Source organism: Suricata suricatta, chromosome 1 (assembly GCF_006229205.1).
Source record: "Suricata suricatta isolate VVHF042 chromosome 1, meerkat_22Aug2017_6uvM2_HiC, whole genome shotgun sequence".
NCBI lineage: Eukaryota > Metazoa > Chordata > Mammalia > Carnivora > Herpestidae > Suricata > Suricata suricatta.
The window spans coordinates 102,418,350-102,443,838 of NC_043700.1; the positions used below are offsets into that span (position 1 = coordinate 102,418,350).

The 25,489-nt window shown below is 34.7% G+C and overlaps 1 protein-coding gene across 1 annotated transcript in view; it reads left to right on the forward strand.

The window, feature by feature from the left end:
- Positions 1-25,489, forward strand: part of LOC115301409 (bifunctional heparan sulfate N-deacetylase/N-sulfotransferase 4) — a 238,434-nt gene that overhangs the window by 127,017 nt on the left and 85,928 nt on the right. Inside the window, exons 4-5 of the mRNA XM_029951268.1 lie at positions 16,194-16,379; positions 18,440-18,568. Of these exons, the coding sequence (XP_029807128.1) occupies positions 16,194-16,379; positions 18,440-18,568 (315 nt within the window). The remainder of the gene's footprint in view (positions 1-16,193; positions 16,380-18,439; positions 18,569-25,489) is intronic.

A 25,489-nucleotide genomic window follows, 5' to 3' on the forward strand; every position in this document is an offset into this window, starting at 1 on the left:
TCTTTCCATGTTTTGCCTATTACTGTAAGTGCTGCTGTGAACATTGGGGTACATGTGCCCTATGTGTCAGCACTTCTGTATCCCTTAGGTAAATCCCTAGTAGTGCTATTGCTGGGTCATAAGGGAGTTCTATGGATAGTTTTTTGAGGAACCTCCACACTGTTTTCCAGAGCGGCTGCACCAGGTTACATTCCCACCAACAGTGTAGGAGGGTGCCCGTCTCTCCACACCCTCGCCAGCATCCATAGTCTCTTGATTTGTTCATTTTAGCCACTCTGACTGGTGTGACGTGGTATCTCAGTGTGGTTTTGATTTGTGTTTCCCTGATGATGAGTGATGTTGAGCATTGTTTCATGGCCTGTAGGCCATCTGGATGTCCTCTTTGGGGAAGTGTCTGTTTATGTCTTCTGCCCATTTCTTCACTAGGTTATTTGTTTTTTGGGTGTGGAGTTGGTGAGTTCCTTGTATATTTTGGATACTAGCCCTTTATCTGATATGCCATTTGCAACTATCTTTTCCCATTCTGTCAGTTGCCTATTTTCTTGATTTTGTTTTTTGCAGTGCAGAAGGTTTTTATCTTGATGAGATCTTAGTAGTTCAGTTTTGCTCTCATTTCCCTTGCCTTTGGGGATGTGTCCAGTAGGAAATTGCTTGGTTGAGGTTAAGGAGGTTGTTTCCTACTTTCTCCTCGAGGGTTTTGATGGTTTCCTGTCTCACATTCAGGTCCTTCAGCCATTTTGAGATTATTTTTGTGTATGGTGTAAGAGAGTGGTCTAGTTTCATTCTTCTGCATGTTGCTGTCCAGTTCTCCCAGCACCACCTTGGTCCTCTTAAATCTATTCTCATCAAAACAGGTATTGTGATCCTGTTAAGTTGCAATTCAAGTCTTGTCACATTTTGTCTCAAAGTACTCCAAACTACCTTCAAGGCTTCAAGGCCTTTGCATCTGACCCCTTGTTTCACTGTGAATTTTTTCACGTGTGATGTTTTAATGGCTGATACTAGAAAGTCTCCAGGCATTTCCCCTGATGTGCTAGAATTTCTAGACTGGGTTTTCAAATTAAAACCACTGTAGTTTTGAAATAAATGTTTATTAAATCTGCTGTGTCTGGGTTTTGTTTTTTGTTTGTTTTGTCTTTTGTTTTATTGTTTTTTGTATCTGTACTTTAAATCCTAAAGCAGAATAGGCAAAAAAAGCATTTTTAAGTTTGAAAATACATTAAATAATGAAATCAAATATTAATGGCATTTCCTTGGAAGACAGAGCAGTAAACATTTGCTAAATGTTTAGTAAATGGAATATTCCTATGATCTTGAATATATTTAATTATACTTAATTGGAAACCTATGATGAGGGGCACCTGGGTGGCTCAGTCGGTTAATGGAAACCTATGATGAGTAAAATGGTCTTAGGAAGGAAGAAAATATAAAATTACAGTGGGAAGATTATAGAATATCATCCAACAAACTTGAATCTCACTTATATGAGCACTTAAATGATTTTGTTCCTGAATACATAACATTTATTTACAGATGGCATTTTATAACAGTTTAAAAGTATTTCTCTCTCCCACTCTCTCTTTCTCTCCCTCTCTCTCTCTATATATGCATTACAATATGTATATATAGACAGTAGAGCTAACTCTTCATCATGACAACTATTAATTATTTTTCTCTTTATGTTAAATATACATAAATTTTCATATATTGTTCAGAAACATTCTCTACAGACACAACTTATTCATCTCCATGTTCCTTTACCATGACAATATTTTGTCCATCATAATTTTTTATACCTTCCTATTAATACTTGTATGTTTAATTCAGGATACTCAAAATTGCACACTTATGGATTCATCCTTTAATATATGCTATATCAACATGGAATATTTGTATTACAATGTGTGAGTTATCTATTTGTCACAGCAAAGCTTTGGCATCTGGGTGACATATTATTCTAACTATTTCAGTGAGTAACTTTCTAAAATACATAACTTATTGCTTTTAAAGTAATAAATGCATACTAAGCATCATGTCTCATTTTTCACAAGGACTGAAGGTCTTCACTGTTAATGCAAATGATTTTACTGCCCCAGCTGTTGCTCTGCTTTCAGAGTCTGCTGAGAGTATGTGGAGTCTTTGCTCCTAACCTATGTTCTTAACATTTTTTTAAATGTTTGGGTCTACTTTTTCAAGTTTTCTAATTTGTGGTTTGTAAGATTGATAGCTTTCTCTTCTAGCCATTGTCATGTTATCTGGGTATAGTATCCAGATTCCCATTTTAGTAAAATGGGATGACTATTGAGGCTCCTGATATCTCTAAAAATCTATAAATCTGAGGTGCTTTGAGCTTGGAAATCAGATACAGCAAGCTTCTTAAATTTGTGTCTAAAATGATAGTGAAGCTCTCAATTTTGCAAATGAGGAAACTGAGCTCACGTGTAAATGGTAACACTGAGAACCCATACTCTGCCTTGTGGTTTCTAATCCAGTGCTCTGTCAATTGCACCATATCCCATCCCATGTAAAAGCAGATGATTTCTGGGAGGACCAGACAGTACTGGCCAAGGTTAAATGAACCAACTTGTGCACCTATTTTTCTAGTTGCTTTTTAAAAACCCTAGTCCAGGTAATTAATTAAGGGGATATGTAAGTGACTTCTACAAAGTTGAAAAATTGTTGAAAAACACAGACCTTTCTTTCTGTACTCAGAGTAGACATTATTGTATAAAATCTTAAAGGATTAATATGAAAAACTGAAGTGTGTAAATAGGATATTGATCATCATATTGCATAATAATGCATAATACCTACCCATTGCCAGAAGATAGGATATTTACCCTTTTTACAAGTAGAATGATATTAATAATTTCCTTAGATAGCTTATTCAAGCCATTTCTAAGATTTTCATCAATTCCTTTTTTTCACAAATCTTACAACAAGAAGAATACCATGAACTTTTTGCCTGAAAATTGGAATTGGTATTTCATTAGCTATTAATATTCATACTGCTTAGCAATGGATTTAGAGGGGAAAATGGCTTTTGTTGTCATGTGTTGTATCATGGGTAAGTCTTCGACTTGCTGGTCTGGTATTGGCAGGTAGATGAGAGAATTTCCCTTAGACAGAAAATCTCTACAATACATATTTATCTGTTTGATTTTCCTAGCAGAGGGCAACATCAGACCCACTCATCCCCCAAATTCCTATTTTAGTTGCAGCATCTTTTTCTGTCAAGAAGCTATTTTATTTCTGAACATGTTTAACCTCAAAGGAATAAATGCTACCTACAAAAGTAACTTTAATATTGGGCAGCAATATGAGGGAGACGAACTATCTGTATCATTCAGAATGCTTTAAATGTACATCTGTCAAGGCTTACCTGTATCTGTTCTGTATACCTTTTATTATTGCTTTTGGCAAATGTAAAGCACTGAAAGTCATCCCTTCTGCTTTATAGTTTTTATGCATCTAAATAATCTTTGAAGATTAACTGGAGGAGCTCTAATAATTTTCCAGTGCTGATAGATGGAACAGTTGAAACAGGATTTCCCCCTAGGAGATAAGCTGATAACTGCTTAAAGCAGATGTTAATATTTAACTTACTTGCTTGAGGGAAATAAGTATTTCCCCAAAATATTAAGTTTTGCTTATGTTATACATAACAGTAAACTGTGCACAAAATACAAAAGAAAAAGTTATATTCCTCTGAAGAAAACAAAACTTTGGCTATTTTTACACATAAAAATCAAGGGCATCTGGGTGGCTCTGTTGGTTAAACACATAAAAATCTTTTGTGATGTGAGTTTACCCTGGGTGGGCCTAATTGTTCAGTGTATTCGTTAAGCCCATGCATTGGGCTTCGGACCTATCTTGATTCAGATTTCATCTTTGCCAATTACTAAACGGGTGACCTTAGGAAAAAAACTTTTTAGAATTTTTATGCTTTTATTTTCAAATGTATAAAATGGGGATGATAGTCGTTCCTACCTTGAGGTTTTTATGAGAATTAAATGATGTATGTACATGTTTGTATATGTATAATGCTTAGCAAAGTTCTGGCATATATGTATTACAAAAAATATTTGTCATCACCGTTATCATGGCTGCCATCATTTTCACCACGCAAGCTGGGGACAGATACAAGGTATTCTCACTTGTCCTGCAGTTCTCCATCTATTGATAATTCAATACTGAATATGGCCACTAATTTTTAATGACTAAAAGAGGCTAGTTCCTTACCAAACTTTCCAAGAAATAACATGGGTGATAAAAGTTGTATTTTTTAAAGAAATCAATGCAAAAAATGCAAAAGATTGATTCATGTGCATGTGAACTCTTGTATCTGAAATTATTGTTTTTCAGTTATGTCCAAAAATTTTCAGATACTTCTTCCAGTATGAAAAAGAAACTCGCCTCTTTTCTTTACTCAGTTGTTCCTTTCTTTCTTCCCTCTTTTTTTTTTTTGGCAAAAAATAAAAAATACTAATTCTTTCTTTCTTCCTGTCTTCCTCTTTTCCTTCCTTCTTTTCTTTCCTCAACAGACAATGAATGAATGTATATTATACTCTAAGAACTTTAGTTGATACCAGGAATGCAAAAATGAATGAGATGCTGCTTATTCTCAGGGATTTTACTTCAGTGTAATAAAACAGTGTCTTAAGTTTCTGAATGAAATGTACAGAGCCTGGTATAGCCACAAAGGAGACACTGGTTAGCTCTAAATGGAAGAAAAATTTAAAACAATAGGACAGATCACTGAGATAACACTTGTGACAAATGAATAGATATGCTTGAGGCAGAAGGCAGGAGAGGAGCACCCAGCCAGAGGAAGCAGTGTGCAAAAGAACACAAGGCAATGCTCAAAATACCATGTTCCACTCTTCTAGTAAAATATATATTGCTTCAGCAACAACCTATCAGTATGTCTGGTAACTACTGTCTGTGGGATTTGGCCTGCAGTGATCTTTGTATGGTTGTCTGCTAATGATTGGTTTTACATTTTTAAAGCATTGTAAAAGTCAAACAAACAAACAAAGAAAAATGTCTGACAGAAGCATTATGTTGCTGGCAAGGTCTAAAATAGCTCTTCAGAGTAAAAGTTTATCAAACTGTGGCTCACATATATAATGATCCAGAGAAAAGTATATCAAATTGAAATCAGGTTTTATTTCAAAGTGTTTATTTATTTTGAATGAAAGGTAGAGCATGAGTAGGGGAGGGGCAGAGAAAGAGGGAGGCAGAGAATCCTAAGTAAGCTCTGCACTGTCAGCTCAGAGCACTATGCGGAATGCCAACCCACAAACCAAACTATGAGATCATGACCTGAGCTGAAATCAAGAGTCAGACCCTCAACCAATTGAGCCACTCAGGCACCCTTCAAATTGGAATCATAATGATGAAGAGTATTTCATAATTCTGTAACTGACATGCATCTACCCACCAGGATTATTGCTAACCTCCCATGTCTTTAGAAATATGAAACTTGTAGAATATAAATTACATTTCTGATAATTCTTACCTTTACAAATTTCCAAAAGGAGTATAGAATGTTGAAGAAAGGAAGAAGAAATTTATTTGGTATCATAAGATGCTTTGAGTTGGGAATTAGGAGAGAATGAGACACTGAGTAGCCCATGTGGGACCAGAATTTACAGGAACTTTATACTTCAGATCTTAGGGCCTTGGGGGCCTAAATCCAACTGTACTGATTACTTTTGCATAGAACTCTATCTACCATTTGAAATACCAATTTTCCAGATTTTCCTATCATCCCTCAATGTTCCTAATTAATATATTCTTATTCGTTGCTCTTCTATAACCTTCTATCATTATTCTTGTGTGTCTTTTGTACATAAGATTAGTAAATGAGCTACTTAGCAATGGTGCATGGGAATTCTCACTTTTACATTCTCATCTTTAGTCCTTGGCTGTCGTTTCTAAATGCACACTTAGTACACATTTTTTTCATTCTTTGTTACTGAATAAACCCAAAGTTTGCTTGTAGAGCAAAATGTCTAGCTAAAGGACTGATTTTTCAGCTTTTATTTCAGGCAGGAGACATTTAACACCTTTCTGGACATTTAGATATAAGCACAAGTTGTAATATGAAGCTCCAAGAAACCAAGTTAGATCCAGATGATGCTTGCCTTCTGCCCTTTGCCTTTGCTCCTTTATTTTGTCTTGTATTTTATCCTACTGGTGGGAATTCAAGCATCATCATAAAACTATGAAGGAAAGGCCGAGGGAATCAAATATCTCACTTCTGGCATTCCTGAACTTCTGCTTATCTCCAGTTTTCCCGTTACTCAAGAAAAATAAGCTCTTCTCTTTATGAAGCCACTGGTTTTTGTTTCATTTTTGTCTCTCTGGTACAAAGTTTGAACCCATTTCTTACCCAGTGCTTTATATTACATTTTGCCTCTTTAGTTGTTTTTACGTTTACCTACATTCAAATTGTCCCATTATTTAAAATGTGTAAACTCTCCAAAGGAATATTTGTATAGAATATTCCAAACATAGCAGCCCAAAACTTTTAAAAAGTATTGGTAGTAGGTTTTATGCTTATTTATTAATCAATTCTTAGATAGCAGTTTTGTGAGTAGAATCTTCCAATGGTCAATAAGAACATAATGAACTTTCACTGACATTTTAATTTAATTGCTTCAATGACCACACTTGTTTTTAATGATTTAATGACTCTTGAATAATCAAAAGCCAAGATTTTCAAGAATGTTTTTTACTTAACTCCTGTTGTACTGCATTTTCCTTATTCAAATTGGATAATCATCAACAGTGCTTGATACCACATATTTTTCTTTTCTTTTTTCTCCTTTGCCTTTTTCAATTTGAAAAATTATTTCAGCTTTATAGTTTCCTTCATGCTTTATCTATAGTGGCTGAACATTTTCATCATTCTGTGATTACCTCTTTATAGTTGACACCACGGCTCCCTGCCATCATATCTGCAGTAACTTGAGCAATATGAGAATATGAGAAATCGTTTCCAAACATGTTGACAGTGGGGAGAGTCAAAACTGATTGATAATAAAAGAGAATGAGAGTACTTGAAGTCAAATTGTTTTGAGATGAAAACTGTATCAATGCTTTGATTTCCAAATATAATGCCACTTTAACATGATGATAGTAAAATTGAAATAATAATAATTTGGCATGATTTTAATTTGAACCATCTACGTATGTACAGAAAAATAATACTTTAATATTTCATAGGCATTTATTTAAGTGATCATAATTTTAGGTGTTTTTGAATATATAGGTACCATTTATTAACATAAATTTACTTTCTGTCTGATGAAATTTAACCTATTTCACATGGTTGTAAAGGCTCTCCAACATCAGAAACAATTGCAGATATGAATATTTTAACTCTTGGAGAAGGCACATGTGGTCACAGAAAGATTTTAAAAATGAAATAAGGGGCATCTGGGTGGTTCAGTCGGTTAAGTCTCTGACTTCGGTTCAGATCATGATCTCATGGTTAGTGGGTTCGAGCCCCACGTCGGGCTCTGTGATGACAGCTCAGAGCCTGGAGCCTGCTTCAGATTCTGTGTCTCCCTCTCTCTCTGCCTTTCCCCCACTTGCTCTCTGTCTCTGTCTCCCAAAATAAAATAAAGATATAAAACAATAAAACAATAAAACAATAAATAAATAAATAAATAAATAAATAAATAAATAAAATAAAACCCTGTATTTGACAGTGGTGAATTGACAACCTGATGGATGGCACATACCTACATAATATGTTTAAAGCATTTTTCCATAAATGCATTAAGTTCACATTAAGGGGGAAAGTGACTCGTAAGAGAAATCTCAATTTTACTCAAAAATAATATTAGAAACATATTCTATTGCTCAGATAAAGTCATAGTTTATGCAAATCTACTTCTGCAAAGTAATGTGTTTAAATTACTGATTTCAGCCCATCAACTATATAATTGTGGAAGCATTTAAAAGGTTTGGAAATGTGCTCACAACCAGAAAATCAAAGGCATTCTAGCTGCATTAAAAAGGACAAGTTGCCCTCTTCAATGCATCTGCTTCATGCACACACATACACACCACACGCCCTACCCATCCCACCTAAACCAGTGTTTTATTCCGTGAACATGGGCAATCAGATTTAATTAATAATAATAATAATAAATTTTTTAAAATAACTAATGTGTAGTGTGTATAAATTCACGAGGTTCTAAGAATGGAGAGGAGATATGACAAGATAAATTAGGTATATTATTTACTGGACATAGAATTACAAGTGAAACATTGTGAAATGGTGTCGCTTGTATTGATCAAAATTATTTTGAGTATCTTCTTTTTGCATGTTTGTGCTTATTGTAACTATAGAAAAGATGTCATAATTGATGGATAATACTATTCTTGTTTCCATCTGACTCTTAACACATGTAAGATTCTTTAATGTTATCATTTCTTCCAGTTAAAGGGTATTGTCAGAAGCTCTAAATATGTAATATCTGGTACTGTTTCTCTTGTTCTAAATTAAATCTACCACTAAATTTTGCCATCTGACAGAGACAACAATGAGAGGAAAGGTACTGAAATGCAGAGTGGCATTTCATGAGACATCCTCATGCCACATCTCTGCCACCTTTTGCTCTTCTCAACTTCTTGCTTTCATCCTTATTCGGCTTATTTCAAGAGCCAACCATCATAAGAATTCCCTAGAATACCCTCTGAAATCCTTTGCACTTCTGGGTTCATCATACTCCTCTCAACCTTGTTTGGATCTGAATCTCTCCTAGTCTATGCCTCTCCCCTAAAACTGAATGTGGTGGGGGCCAACACTTAACTGTTCTCACTTTAAAGTCTTGACCACAAACCTCAGGTAGACCCTCAATGCTACCCAGAAGTTACACTGCAAGTCCTCAGATTTATCATCTTACTCTTCGAGGCCACTGTTTCATCCTCTCTTTATGCAAACTACCCCACATCTTCCCCCAACCCCATTCTCAGCTATGATCTTCTTTCACTGGGAAGAAAATCAATAAATTAGAAGTGCTTCCACAAGCTCCCTACAACTACCACTTCAACATTATGATAATGAAATGGAAACATACTAATAGGTATTATTTTAATGTGCCTACAGAAAAATATAATTATATAATTACCATTATAGACAATTACTCAAGTGGCCATAATTATTTAGTAAAAGCTTTTGGAATATATTGGTACCACTTATTAACATAACCTGTGTAAATAATGACATAAATATAAATTGTGGGCTGATATCCTGTGAGGGAAGCACACAATCTTGGCTTCTGTCTTGAAATGATGAATGAAAGAACTAGAAATGCAAAGGCCAAATTCTCTACTTTTGCACTCAATCTCACCCCTTTCAAGTGGTTCAAGAGCATTATTCTAGAAATTCTCTCCCCTTTACTAAATCGTTTCCCTCTCTGAACATATTGCTCTTTAGATAATCTTGTGCTTAGGTTTGCTGCATCCTCCAGCTACACCACCATTTCTAGTCTTTCCATTTTAGCTAAGCTTCTTGAAAGTTTTAATACTCACTGTCCCCATTGCAACTTCTCCCATTCTGTCTTAAATCCATTCTGATATGTTTTTCCTTCACCTCTCCATCAGAACTCTTGTCCAGTTCACCAATGCACATCCAGTATTTAATATTTTAAATGAATAGGCAATTCTTGTTTTCTCATTTAATTTCATCTATTAGCAGCTCTAGACGTGTTGAATTTAGACTCTTTTATCAAACACTTATTTCAGTTGGCCCCTATTTTGTTGTAGATTCCTGGTATTCCTCCCATCTTACTTGAAATTCTCTTTCTCAGTATATTTTCTGCATTTTTTCTCTTCTCTCTGTAATGTTACCCCTCCCCAAAGTGATCTATCCTTAGACTTCTCTATCTATGCATTCATTCTGTTGATGATTTTAATGAGTCTTATGACTCTAAATAAAATTTATATATTGATAACTCAATTTAGATCTCCAGCTGAACTCTCTACTCTGAATGCTAAATTTGTTTGTTTGACTTCCTGACTAATTAGATCCAATTGGATGTCTGTCAAACATGTCCTTTCTTTCCCCAAAACCTGTTTACTTTTTTAACTTCCCAGTCTCACTTGATGGAAATCCTATCCTTCTAGTTGAGCATTTATCTAATGTTTTGTATTCAATCAATCATTGAATCCTGTGGTTCCAAATATATCCAGACCAAAATCATTTCTCACCAAGAACATTGTTCCTCTGCTGGTCCAAGCTGCTATTAGATTGTTTCAATAACCTACTAACAGGCTACTAGTTTCTGCCTTACTACCTTTTGGTCAGCTCTCAGCATTCAGAATACTTTTTGTAATGGTAGACTCTGTGGTATCATCTATCTATGCAAAACTTTCCAGTAGCTCCTTATTTAACTCAGGGTAATACCAACATCCTTACAGTAGCATACAGGTACCTAAATGATCTACACTCATTCCTTCTTTTCAGTGATGCTGCCTTATATAGCTTCCATGAAAGCATAATTAATGTGAATAGTGCCCCCTGGAGTTGTTCATTAAATAACTTGTAAGACTATTTGCTGCAACCCTGCCTCTTGATACCACATCTTATGATGACTTTCACCCTTTGCTAATTCTGCTCTAAAAAAAAAAAAAAAAAAAAAAGACACACAGGGAGAAATCTTTTTCTTCCTAAGATAACTGAAGTGTTTTTAACTCAGAACAATGTATGTACTGTCACCTCTGCCTAGAATGATCTTTCTCAAGTTATCTGTATGGCTTAATCCCTCACAGCTTCAGATCTTGATTCAAAATACTACCTTTTCTAGGAAGCCCTCCTAAATAATCTGTTTAATATTGCAACTAATACTCCTTCAAAACTCCCCTTTTCTCTGCTTTATTTTTCTCCATAGCCCTGAGCATCTTCTGATACATTATATAATTTGCCTACTTATTTTGTATAATCTTGATCTCACCTCATTAAAAATACACTTCCTGATGGCAAGGATTTCTGTCTGCTTTGTTGATATATTTTCAGCACCTACAATGATTTGTAATACATCATGTACATAATAAATATGTATTGAATAAAAAATTAGTGAATCAAATGTATTGAACATTTCGATTGTCAATAAATTGAGTTCTAACCACAAAAATTTAACAATGCAAATGCTTAATCAACTACATTTCTTACAGTGTGAATGAAGATTCAGTCAGTTTTTATGTTAGGTCCCTTTAGGGAGCAAAGTAGACCTTCCTCAGGATCAAGAATATTAAAGGGATGAGTCTCAATTGCCCAAAATAACTCTACTTAGGATCAGAAAGTTCACACTGTAGAAGCAACACTATTGCTGTGCTATTTCTTTTTCAAAAGAAAAATCCATTTGTAACACAGAGCTCTCCAGAGATTTGTCACCATTTACTAGGCTTCAGTCCAAAAAGTGTCAGGACTGACCCAGCCAATTTCCAGGGTCACACAGTCATTGCTTTTATCACTTATGAAAACAGAAGACAATTTCAGTTCCCAAAACACAGTGGAAAATCAATAATCCTAGGGTCATTCTCAAAGTTGACAGTATGATTCTAAGTCCTTATTAAAAGGAAAAAATAGATAATGAGATCTATTTTCTTTAGCACTAGTGTCACTTCCTAGAAGTCACATATATCCAAGTATAAATCAGTATTTTAGGTTCAACAGGGTACTGTTTAATGCATTATATCATTACTCAAGTAAGTGAAGTATATTCATTTATTCAATTATTATTTTATTTATTTTCCTTTTATTTTCATTTACTAAATATAAAATGATTAAATTTATTTAATAACATTTTAAATTTATCATTTCCTTTAAAAAATATTTGTTAAACACCAAAAATGTACCAGACATGCTACTAAGCACTGGGAATATAAAACTATCCTAAACAGGGGCACCTGGATGGCTCAATCAGTTAAGTCTCCGATTTCCACTCATGTAGTGATCTCAAGGTCTATGAGTTCAAAGCCCTGCATCTGGCACTTTGTTGACAGCTCAGAGCCTGGAGCCTGCTTCAGATTCTGTGTCTCTCTCTCTCACTGCCTCTCCCCCATTTGCTCACTCTCTCTCTCTCTCTCTCTCAAAAATAAATATTATGGGGCACCTGCACATTTCACTCGGTTAAGTGGCTGAAGTCAGCTCATGTCATGATCTCATGGGTTCATGAGTTGGAGCCCCGCATCAGGCTCTGGACTGACAGCTCAGAGCTTAGAGCCTACTTCGGATCTGTGTCTCCCTCTCTCTGCCCTCTTCTGCTCATTTTCTGTCTCTCAAAAATAAATAATGTTTAAAGATATAAAATAAATAAATAAACATTAAAAAGTAACTTAAAATCATCCTAAATATATTGTAGATTGGTTTCACAATATCTCTTGAAATGCAAATGTAAGGAAATAATAATAGAAAAAAATACCATTTGTCTGGCTCTTCATCATCCTTGTACCAAGATGTTTATCTGTTTTTCAGGTTTCTGTCCAACTATTTGTGGAAGATCCAGAGATCTCCTGATCTCTAAGAGCCCATTTTTCTCCTTTTTTTCTCTGGATCCCTATGGTGTATCAGGTCTTCTAAAAAGTATCAGCATTGACTGACCTTAAAATGTAGCCCCAGGGTACTTACTGCTCATGCTTACCCAGGGTTCTTTCTACATTTGCACGTAATGCCTACAGATCTCTTTGCCCATTCGTTAGTATGTAGTTCTCCTATGAAAGGATTTTGTAATGCATGCTGGCACATAGGTGTTTGTGCTCATCAAAATTAATCCATCGGAACAGTGTTCTTTCCAGAAAATTTGTTTCCCTTATTTATGTGACCTACTTTATGTGGTTTCACCACATGTTGGCCTGTGGCAAATACTTGTGGTATTTATTTTCTCTATACATTACCAGTGGATGATGAGTACCTAAAATTAAGCAGTCATATATATTACATGATAGTATCCAATTAGACAAATAGGTGTTTGCCATATATCAATGAATTTTCTTGAAGAAACATTGAGCACTGCACTAGCAAACTCTTCCTCTGTTTTCCTAGAATTCAAACCACTGACATCTTATCTGAACTCCTTAAACTTTTCATACTTATAAAGGAGCAAGAACTACCCATATCAGTAAGGTTTCTGTGCTAGAGGCAGAGGCCACTTGGAGTTATTTTAAACAAGGGGAGTTTTTATTTAGCAACTTAAGTGCTTCCAAAAACTTTAGAAAGGCTGATGAAGCAGAGTTTGGGCTATACCTCTCAGGGGACTCACAAATCCAGACAGAACTGTTTCCCTCACGAAATGACCACTTCCAAAGCTGCCACTGGAGCTCTGGCAGAAGCATAAGTTTCCACTGCTGCCCGCAAATGGGCACCAAATACTGCTTCAGAAGAGCCTCCTATTTTCAAGACCTTAAGTGTCAACAACAAGAGCCAAGAGCTACCATGCTTCAGCATTTGCCCACCTACTGCCTTTTAAAATATGTCCTGAGTATTTCTAATTGGCTGAGTCATGCTCACATTATACTTAGCACCTGAAAGCAGATAAGATCAGTAGGAACAATCAAAGAAAAATTAAATGAGATCATTTCAGCTACTATTGAAGGTTTAATGCTAAATACATCTTTATTCTAGTTTTTGAAATATGGTGACCCCATTTTTATATAGTCTATAAATAGCCACATTGTCTCATTTCCCAAACAACTAGGAATTTAATGTAACTGGGAAAATTTAATCAAGTTTAATTGTAAATATTTGTGATATCATATTGTAATATCATAGAAAGCTTAGCTCTGGTAAAGACATTGTTTTAATAAATAAAAAATCATGTATGAATTAGCTTATTTTGTCATTTTATATCTATTCTTATAGTTTCAAATGCTTCTTTTATTCATATTAGCAAATCTTTTAAATTTTGTAATTTTTGTGATCCTGTATAGGTATGATGTTTAGTTCACTTTATAGTTGACCAAATCTCTGTGAAAGGGGTTTTAAGCTGGAACAGTAAAGAATGAAGGTTTCTAGTTCAGCAAGCTTCTTGATAACAGAAAAAGAGTTTCTAGGGAATTGCTTTTCATTTTGTGTTATCATTTAGATTGAAAAAGTATAAACTCATAATTATCTAGTGTGATTTACTATTTTGATTGAACTCTGGTTGTCATTGTGATAAGATGACCTTATGAGCAGTATAGCATTGAGCCCCCAGAAATCAATAAATATAATAAAATCCTTTTACTGCCCCTTCCTTCCTACCCACTAAATCAATTGCTTTTTACCTTCTGGTTTTTCATGAAAGTTCTACAATTCATTTTACTACCTGTCAAAATTGAAATGTCTTTTTTTTTTCCTAAGGAGATATAGTTGTTTGATATTTCGCTTTTCTTCATGATTTCACTTTTCATCTCTTTGTTTCTAGGACATTTACATACTTATCTAGTGCTGTAGGCCCCAGATTTGGAAAAAATTATTATATAAGGATAGTAAATGAGGACTAGCCCCGTGATTAGTATGATTATGGGGATTCATACATTGTTGATTTTGTTAGTTTGCAAATCATGGAAAGAGACTATTACAAAATCTCCATATGAATCATGAAAGAGTAATGAGAGTATAACAGCTTGGTTTTCCTTTCTTGTAAATCAGGAATGCTTCTCTAAATATCAGCCATACAATTTCTAATTACCAGATAGAAACGTTTGAACACCTTTGCTTAACCCTATATTTCTCTGGCCAGGAAGTTCATGTGTACCTCATACCCAGTGTATTCACACTTGGCTACCTGATGGTACCTGGATGCCTTGCAATGATTCACTGGGCAATATGGAACTAAGCCAAGAAAACTAAGGTTTTTCCAGTACGTGTCCCCCAGTTATGTGTCAAATAATAGTAGCTGCTTGCCCCTATGGCAGTTTCTGAATAGTTTTGTTACTGGACATTTCCAACTTTGTCTTGTGTTGAAAGTATAAGCTCCTGGGGAAGTATTTTTCTTCTGCACACACCAAGAAATGAAATTTCCCCAGTGCCTTGCAAAAGACTCTAGCTCATTTTATAGCATTGATTTCATAATTTAGTCTTTCTAGAGGTCATTTATTACTTAGAAAGTACATAGTCTTGGTGAAAGGGAGATAAATTTGGCTATACAATGAGAGTCATTCCATGAAAGGAAAAATGATGGAAAATGATGCAAAATATGTAGGGCCCATTCTCTGAGCTGAGTGTGACATGTGACTTAAGTACTATAGATATTTGACCCATTCACAGCTTGCTTATTATGCCAAACTGAATTTTTTTATTATGCTGTGTGCCATATAATGGACAATCCAAATGGCAATTGTCAACACTTTTGTGTTCCATTTATTGATTCAATCAACTTTCATATAATGCTGTACACTGTCATTTATAACCTCATTGATGAGATTCAATCCTACAAGGAGTCTTACAAAGCATATAAGCTTTTAAATGGAGAAATACAAAGAAGGAGAAATTAGAACACTGCAAATCTATGTCATGTATCTTGCAAGTAATATCATTCTTCAACAATTTTTTCATTTTTGTGTTTGAAATATATACTAAGTTTCCTTTAGACTCAATTATTTACCCAAGACAAGCATGTCATAGTAAAGTGTATGTTTCATAAGAAGTGAATTGAGCTGCTATGAACCAAAACCAAGGAGAGAACCTTAATTTGAATTTTCCTTTACCCTTCAAATCATCACTGGGTCTTATATGACATTTGTCTTCTGGCTTTTACTTGGACCACCAAATATCAATCTAGTTTGGGAACCCATGTTCCCTTTAAAATTCACAATTGCAATTCATTCCTATCCAATTATACTTCATCTTAATGTAGATGCTCCATATTTGGGCACTTGCTCAAGTGACACTGTTTTTCTATAACTACCTAAGGAAAGGCCATGTTCTCTTCCTAGCTTCCCCCTAAACTTTCTGTATTCAAAATTCAGAATGAATCTCACCCACGCCCACATGCCAAAGTATTTACTATGTCTATGATAGCATCAGAGTTCTATAAGATTGTGAGCTGCTGGAAGGCAAAAGCTCTATGTTAGTTTTATATTTCTTGTATTTAGCATAGAATTCAATGTATGCTAAATGATGTTTATGGAAACAAATTTAATGAAATTCAATTGGCCACACTCCATGTAATGTTGTTCTTGCTTTCTTTTAGGAACATGGAATCCCTATCAACATGGGCTACGCGGTTGCACCACATCACTCAGGGGTCTACCCGGTTCATATTCAGTTATATGAAGCTTGGAAGAAGGTCTGGGGTATTCAGGTCACCAGCACTGAAGAATATCCACATTTGAAACCTGCACGGTACCGAAAGGGTTTCATTCACAATAACATCATGGTCAGTATATACTGCTGTGTATATTGAAGGCTTTTAATATTTGTATGTGGAATAAATACAAGATATAACTTCAGACCTCTCGGACATAATATCATAACTTCCTGACATACCATGGTGGTGACAAGTCACCCATTAACATGTTGTTTGCACATTATTGTCTTGCTGTGGGTCGTTTTAACAAATCCTAGACAAGTTCAAAATACTGAAAATGAGTTTCAAATAAATCATCCATGCAGTTTCTCAATTTAAGTTTTGTCTGAGGACCCTATACTTCTGGGAGTTTCTCCTTGTCTGACTTTTTTGGATGGCCATATTGAGAGTTTTCCAGGAAAAATTTTGGTTCTTAGATCAAGTAAATACCTCCCTAATCACTACACTATTAAAAGACAGAATCAAACAAATAACATCTGAAAGTTATCTACCCAGTTTGCTTTGGCTTTCTGACACTTGAGTATCTTAGGATATTGTTTTATTAATATTTTATTTATTTTTGATTGAGAGAGAGAGTGTGTGAGCAAAGGAGGGTCAGAGAGAGAGGGAGCCTATAGGCTCCAGGCTCTGAGCTACCTGTCAGCACAGAACCCAACTTGGGGCTCGAACCCACAAAACATGAGATCATGACCTGAGCCAAAGTAAATGCTTAAGCGACTGAGCCACCCAAGTGCCCCAGGATATTGTTTTATTATTCTTCTTTCTTTTCCTTGCATACTATTAAAATGGAGATTTTTTCGGATATGTTAATTCAAAAAATAATAATGATACAAAAATGGTGTTATCGATTGCTATAAATGAGAATAGAATCAAATGAATTTTAGATGGGAATCTATAAGTATTCATTGGAATAGAAAAAATAGCTATTCTTCACTTTGAAATAAAATAACCCACTTAATTGTCCATCCCCATTTCTGGGGCTTCAGGTTATATTTTCATTATGAGTTATCTGGATCATAGCAAGGGTTTACAAACTGTTCTCCCCAGTTTAAATATCTACATTTTATCAATACATCATTTTGCTGTTACATCAGCAACATCCGATTGCTGTTAGAACTATTTATCTATCCATCAATCTAATCAGTATCTAAAATAAAAAAAAAAACACCAGAACACATGACTAACCATAACTAATACTTGAAAACCTAGATCCTAGATTTAAAAAGCATCAGATTTAAAAATGTAGCTACTAATAATGCTAACAGTGGTATTCGCATTCATAAAAATCCAGGAAGTATGGAAAGAATTGCTCTTATAATAACTTTGAATCAGAGTGAAAGTGTCATTTTCCCTTTATTGAGTTACATGTTGACATATTATAAAATAAAAACATTCATTTTCACCAATATTACATGCATTCATTTGGTTTGAATTTAATACAAACTATTATAAGCAAAGTAGATAAAATTATAGTAACTTTATTCAATTGGATGCATTTTTCCATTAAATTATGAAGTTTATTATTCAAAATCAACTTTTGGAAAAAAATTACTTTTTTGCTGTATTGAACATTCAAATTTATAACAGAATTAATCACAAAATGTATCAGAAGCAGTCATTAAATGATTTGATTACTACTGTGATTAATATTTAAAATCAGAGTGTGGTAAAAAACAAAACATATAAAAGTTGAAGAAGTGATGAAAATGGATTGTTTTGAATTTTAGAAACTGAGTACCATGTAAGATTGTATTTCAGAAGTAAGGAGAGTAATGGCCTAATACCATGAAAAATGATGTAACTTTGGAGAATCTCTATATTTGAAATAAATTAATCATAAAAAGGCTTTTTTTTTTTTTGTCAGTTCTTTAACATAACTCAGCTGGTGGATGAGATTTCCAGAACTTCCTGAAAGTGCTTTAGTCTATCTGTCCTATAGCACTGTTCAGGCAGCCCTTTAATATTTAGATAATTACACCAACACCAGCGCTTGATTACAGTAAGATTTTGGCTTTAGCAGCCAAGGAACTCCAATAGAAAATGATAATTTTCAGACTCTGAAGTAATGAGACAGTGGTCACGCTCTTAATTAAGTCATATCAGTGTGCTTCTTCCCCCCCTTTCCTCAGGTCCTCCCTCGACAGACCTGTGGGTTGTTCACCCACACTATTTTCTACAAAGAATATCCAGGAGGACCCCAAGAATTGGACAAAAGTATCAGAGGAGGTGAACTTTTCCTTACAATCCTTCTAAACCCGGTATGTATTCTATTAATGTTTTTCATAACAACATGAGAATTTTCAAATACGTTTCTTTTTGTTTCTGTTGCCAACCCTTTCATAAGAATAGATGCTAAAAACTAGCCCTATTAGAAAGAAATTAGACATCTCCAATTCATATTTGATTTTTAATTTTTATGATCTTCAATCAAGAAAAACAGATTTGTTAAGAAGCATATGTTGAATTTAAAAACTCAGTGTAATATAACATCTCAATCTTGAATTGTAGTAAAGACGTAATAAAATGCAGTTTTCTAGCCCAAAATTAATAGTCACAATATCATCAGTGAACGTATTTTTTGTCCGTAAGTTGAGTCTGCTTCTTGCTTCTAGATATCAGTAGACACAAAATTCGGTCTGTAAAAATGATCACAATCTCAAATTGCTTTGAAAATATGTAGCTAGGAGCACCTGGGTGGCTCGGTAGGGTCAGTGTCCGACTCTTGATTTAGGCTCAGATCATGATCCCTGGGTTGTGGAATGGAGCCCCTAGTCAGGCTCCGCACTGTGCTTGGAGCCTGCTTGAGATCCTTTCTTCCCTTCTGCCCCTCCCTGCTTGTCCTCTCTCTTTCTCTCTCTCTAAAATAAATAAAAAGGAAAATTAAAAAAGAAAAAAAGAAAATATGTAGCTAGGTAGTATCTTTGTATACCAGGGTCATCTGAGGCCTATTTTAAAAATCTTCAGTAAGTTTATTTGGAATCAAAGGTAGAACATTTGACCCTTTTTTCTTTAACAATATCCTTGCACCTTTCAAAGTTTTACAGTTTTATTTCCTGCTATGTGTGTAAAAATATATCAAGGTGGAAATATATTATAATTAGATGATGCTGAAATTATTTCAACCTTCTTATTTTTCTCTCATAAATATTCCATTTCTGAAGTCTTACAGAAGCATCTCCTCTGTTACATCTCAGTACACACAGAAAATACGAGGCAGTGGGTCGTGTGCTATTCCCACCTTGCTTAATGTAAGAAATTTTCATACTCAAAGAAAAAGATTCATGCATTAAACAAAACTACAGCTCAGTTGTCTGTGGTGAAGGTATGTTTAAAATGAATTATTTAAATAATCTTTATATGGTATTATAAATTCCTGAAGAAATTAAATAGAAACCTACATTGTGTAAAAATGAAAACTTGTAAATTAGATTGAAGGATCAGGAAAGCGGTGGTTAAAATGCCTTATCCTGTTACGAATAATCAAAAATAACCTTTTCCCTCAAATAGCATACTTGTTGAAAACAAAACAAAAATTTAAAAAGGTCTCTTGTGTTGGGGTGGCAATAAATGAGTGGACAGCTTGGATGCTTTATGATCTGTCACAAGAAATTATTTCTCAGAACTTGCTTGCTCTTCTGTAAAACAAGTTAGTTGAACTAGACAATCTTCAATGTGCCTCAGAGGTATTCCTAATGGGCATAAGTCTGAGATATCCCAATGCTTTGTGTATAATTCAAACCCATTGACACTTAAAAGATATCAGGATATTCTGTAAGTATTGTTTTGGAAATTGAAGCATAAACATGAATGTTAATGAAAGCAAATGTGGGAAACTTTTCTGTTCACCTCTTTCCTCACTAATTGAGAATTTGATCTCCACAAAGGCAAGGTCACTTCTTCACACCTTTTTCCTATCAGGGCTACACTCTTGACCTGCTCTAACCATTTCCTAAGGGGAAGCGGTTAAGTATCAGAGCACCGATGATTACCTCCCCTAAAATTCTTGCTCCCAGGTCTGATCGCACTACTGTAAATTACCTGAATGCCTGTCTACCTGTCATTAAAGAGACAGATTTAAAACTTTTTTTTTATTTTGAATTCAGTACCATACCATTTAGAGACTTACAGTTGGTCTTTTAAATGAAATGGAGGATTATTTGGCACTAGTATTTCTACCTTTAACATTTGAGAACTCACAAAACAATACTACTTTAAACCTTGCTTAAAAAGATTGTCACTGTCACACAGATGGATTTTAACTGCAGGTGGAATGGAAGAGTAGAAGGGGGACATTTCAGAGGCTTCTTGCATTCATTCACAACTGTGCTTGCTTTAATGCGAATTAATGATTGCCTCAAAATAGGATACATGAGTGAAGGAGAGAGATCTGGATAGACACAGCAGAAAGAAAAGCTAGTGATGGTCAAAATGTGAATAATATGGGACATCATAAAGTATAGTAATATGAAGCTTGTCTCTGGCAAATAGCAGCTGACAAAGATGTGAGATTAAATAACAATGTTGCTCACAACACGAATAGTGTACACCCATAAGCAATCTAAACTGATGCTACTCAACTTCCTAGGAAGCCAGGTGGTAGCAGCATCTCGTGGAATCTGTCAAAATGGTGCTGAGTTCCAGACTTGTGTAGGCCGAAGTTACAGGACATATTAGTCAGTGTTCTCCAGAGAAACAGAGCCAGTTGGGTAAGTGATGGTAGGGTGATAGAGAGATTTATTATAAAGAATTTGCTCATTGATTATGTAGGTTAATAAGTCTCAAGATCTGCAGTTGGCAAACTGGAGACCTGGAAGAACCAATGATGTAGTTCCAGTACAAGTCCTAAGGACTTACTTTGGGCCTGACAATCAGGAGAGGTGATGGTGTAGTTCCAGTCCAAAGGTTGACAATATCGAGACCCATGAAGAGTCAATGTTTTGATCCATATCTGAAGGCAAGAAAACAAACAAACAAACAAGCCATGTTATAGCTCAAAGACCATCAGTCAGGAGTTCCCTTTTCCTCACAAGATGATGAGCCTTGTTGTTCTATTCAGGTCTTCAACTGATTGGATGAGGTCCATCCACATTAGGAAAGCCATCTGCTTTACCCAGTTGCCCAATTCAGTTGTTAATCTCATTCAAAACATCCTCACAGACACACTCAAAATATTATTTGAGCAATTATCTGCTCACTCTGTGGCTGTCAAGCTGACACATAAATTAACCATCACACCAAGTGAAAGACTTAATGTGGGAAGCTGATTGGAAGTGAATGAAATAAAATGAGCAACACAGAAAGAGAGGAGGTAGTGACGAATGAAGAAGCTTGGAATGTAAGCTTAGAAGTTTTTGTGCATATGTCCTATTACAAATAGAGAAGCATCTCAGGTGATGGGCTGTGATCAATATTCACACTGATAAGGAGAAAAGAAATATTCAGGCTACTTAATTACAATTCCAGGTTAGATGGTTCCAGCAAGTCTGGCAAGGAATAGGCTTACACGAATGGAGAGAGGAAAGAAGAAAACAGAAAATATCACACTGGCACCCAGACTTCCTCTCTGGTCTATTGTTTTTTTCCAGACATCACTTAATTCTTTGTCAGAGTAAAATTATCTCTTTACTCTTTTGCCAAAACTACACTGAAGAAAGAAAATCTGTAAATTCATTGATGTGAAGGTATGCTATTGAAATGAACTTAATATGCTAACTCTAAGAATATTTATATTCTATAAAAAAGAGAAAAAAATAAATAAATAAAAAGTAAATTAAAAAATAAAAAAGAGAAAAAAATAAATAAATAAAATAAAAATAAAATAAATAAAAAAGAGAAAAAAAAAGAATATTTATATTCTAACAGAACCAGTTCCCACAAGAGAAGTCTGTCTATGACTGCATTATTTTAGGTATCAAAGTTCCTTGTGAAAATATGTTTTTAGTAGGAGGCATTCAGCATCCATGAAATAACCCAGAAGCCATCACTTCCTCTACTTACTGTTCCAACTGACTCGTATTATGGAAAAGTGATTTTGTGAGGACTTATAAGTACGATAACTGATCACCAATGTTAATAAACTCTAAAGATTAAAGGTCAATCTAGCTTTAATTTGTTGTTTAATTGATGATCTATACTTTTACATAATAGAAATGCTTTATTTATATATTATGACATCTCTTTTATATGGTAATTTTCTCTATGGATTTGTAAATGATCTATATATTTCTGTTTGTCCCATTGGGGTTTTTGTATGTTGATGAATGGATGAATAAGGATATAGATAGCATGACACAAAAGTAGGAGTTAGAGAAAATATTCCAGATAATAATACCAACATCCAGTTTTTCTTGGCATATTGGAATGATAGACCAAATCTAGCAAGACAATATTTAACAGGAAATAATGAAAACCCCCAAAACTATTTTCAAAGAAAATAGTGGTATAATTACAGGATTATATAAGAATAAATATTATATAAGGATAGATTAAATCTGCCAGAATATTGTATAGACTGCATCATGACATATTAAGTTCCTTGTCATTGAAGTTGTTTTAACAGAAATGTTGTGGGAATATGGAATCTATTACTTTTAATATCTAATTTGATGCTAAAAATCTGTGATTTTATTCTTAGACACTGGGTATATCTCTTTTATTGTAAACATTAAAAATATAAAGTGGGTTTAATTTTAAATATTATAAACCAGCATTATAAATTTGGTTATACTCTGATTCTAAGGCCAGAGGAAAAGAAGAAAGAGTAACTTATCAACATTTATACCAATAAAAGAATGAGATAAAATGGAAAGAAATTCAGTAGTAGATGTATTAATGGAAATACATTGAGAAGAAGAAAAAATTCCATCAACAGTATACTGAAAGAAATATCACTGACAGATTTAAAGGACTATTCTGAATACATTGGTAGTTTCTGGATTCATTTGTATGTAAACATCCTATGAGGCTAATAAATGCTGGAATAAGTATATGAAGGAATGTCCTGGAATCTCCCTCTCTAGAGTACTTTAAAATAGAATCAACAACTATATAGTTCTTTCTTATTGCCTTGGGAGTTCATCTGCCTAAAGGAAGGAGACTGGATTAAATAACCTTGAAAAGTTTCACTTTTTTTTTTTTTTTGGGGGGGTCTATAACTTCTACAACTCTGTTCTGCAGTCAAAAAGGCACAAATCTTTATTCAGAAACAGACCCATAAATACAGAGGACAAATTGGTGTTGCCAGAGGGTAGGGAGGGTAGGGGATAGGCAAAGGGGGTGCATGGGAGTAGGAGGGCACAGGCTTCCAGTTATAGAAGCAGTAAGTCATGGAGATGAAAGGCACAGCATAGGGAATATAGTCAATGGTATGGAAATAGCACTGTTTGGTGACAGATTGTAGCTACACTTGTGGTGAGCATAGTATAGCATATAGACTTATTGGGGCACCTGGGTGGCTCAGTCGGTTGACAGTCCAACTCTTAATATTGACTCAGATCATGATCCCAGGGACATGGGACGAAGCCCTGTGTCAGGTTCCATACTAAGCATGGAGCTTGCTTAAGATTCTCTCTATCTCCCTCCCTTTGCCCCTCTCTCCTGCTTATAATCTCTCTCTCTCAAATAAAAGTAAGATAAGATAAAATAAAATAAAATAAAATAAAATAAAATAAAATAAAATAAAATAAAATAAAAAACTGCATATAGACTTATCTAATCACTACATATATGAAACTAATGTAACATTGTATGTTAACTATATATTTTTTTAAAACCTGGTATATCACAGAGGGGTGAGGGGCACAAACTACAAAGACCAGGGCAGTTTTTTCTTTGTGTAACTTAGGGATTTACATTATTTTGTCTTGTCCCCTCTAGAACAGATCAGTATCATTTCAGTACTCAAAAGTCTCTGATATTTTTTGTATGCCTTTTAGCAATTTTTTAAATTGTGACTCTAGCTGCCATCCTGCTTCTATGGACATTTTAAAATAATGTCATTATTTTTCGGGACACCTGGCTGACTCTGTTGGAAGAAGCATGTGACTCTTGATCTTATGGTCATGAGTTTGAGTCCCACATTGTATGTAGAGATTACGAAAGAAATAAAATTAAAAAAAATTAAAATAGGGGCAACTGGGTGGCTTAGTAGGTTAAGCATCTGATTTTTGATTTCAACTCAGATCATGATCTCACAGTACATGAGACTGAGCCCTGCGTCTGGCTCCAGGCTGGGCATGGAGTCTGCTTGGAATTCACTCTCTACCCCTCACCTGCTCCTCCTTTCTCTCTCTCTCTCAAAATAAACAAATAAACAAACATTTAAAAAATAAAAATAAAACAAAATAAAAAATGTCATTTTCTAATCTACCATAAAACAGAAAATACAAATTGGAATATATTTTTACATCTTGATTCACATATGAACTCTTGTTACTGTTGTATAACAGTACTGTTGTGTGAATCTTTTGATTCAAAAAACTGCAAAACACAGGGTTTCTTCATTTCATTTGATACTAACTTGTTTTACCCAAATGATTCTAACAATTGAAAATTAAATGATATAAGGGTCATTCGAATGGCATTTCAAAAGAATAGCTAGGTATCTGTCCACTTAACATTCAGATAACTTCCTCTTATTTTTCTTAGATTCTATCATGACCTCATCACATATTGATATTTTCCTGCACGGCTCCACACTTGTCAAATACTAACGTGTATTTCCCTGGTGCCGAATCCTTCCTGTATTTTCAATATAATCTTTGTTCAGACAGGAAGAAATATAATTTAATCACAGATGAGGTGAAACAGCTTATCTCAGGTAACACACCATCATTCAAGTCAAGACACTAACCTATAAAATATGCAGCAACTGACAATAATAAAGGAAGTCTGGAGTCTTATCAGATGGTGTCACCAGTAGCTATAAAAGCTTGGAATGAGTGTATTCTACAGGATTTAATTTTTTAAACTCATCTTAATTTTGTGTTACACAAAGAACAATAGGAAAATAGAAATCTCTAAGTTTCTTAACAGGTACACTTAAAGACGTTCAGATGCTAGAATGTCTTAAAATGGCAGTCCTGGAGCCAGAAAAATCTATGCTTTCCAAAGTTCAAATCAGTGTCTAGACTTGCTAACCCTTGCCTGTATTTGGGGCAATTGCAAATTCAGGTGAACAA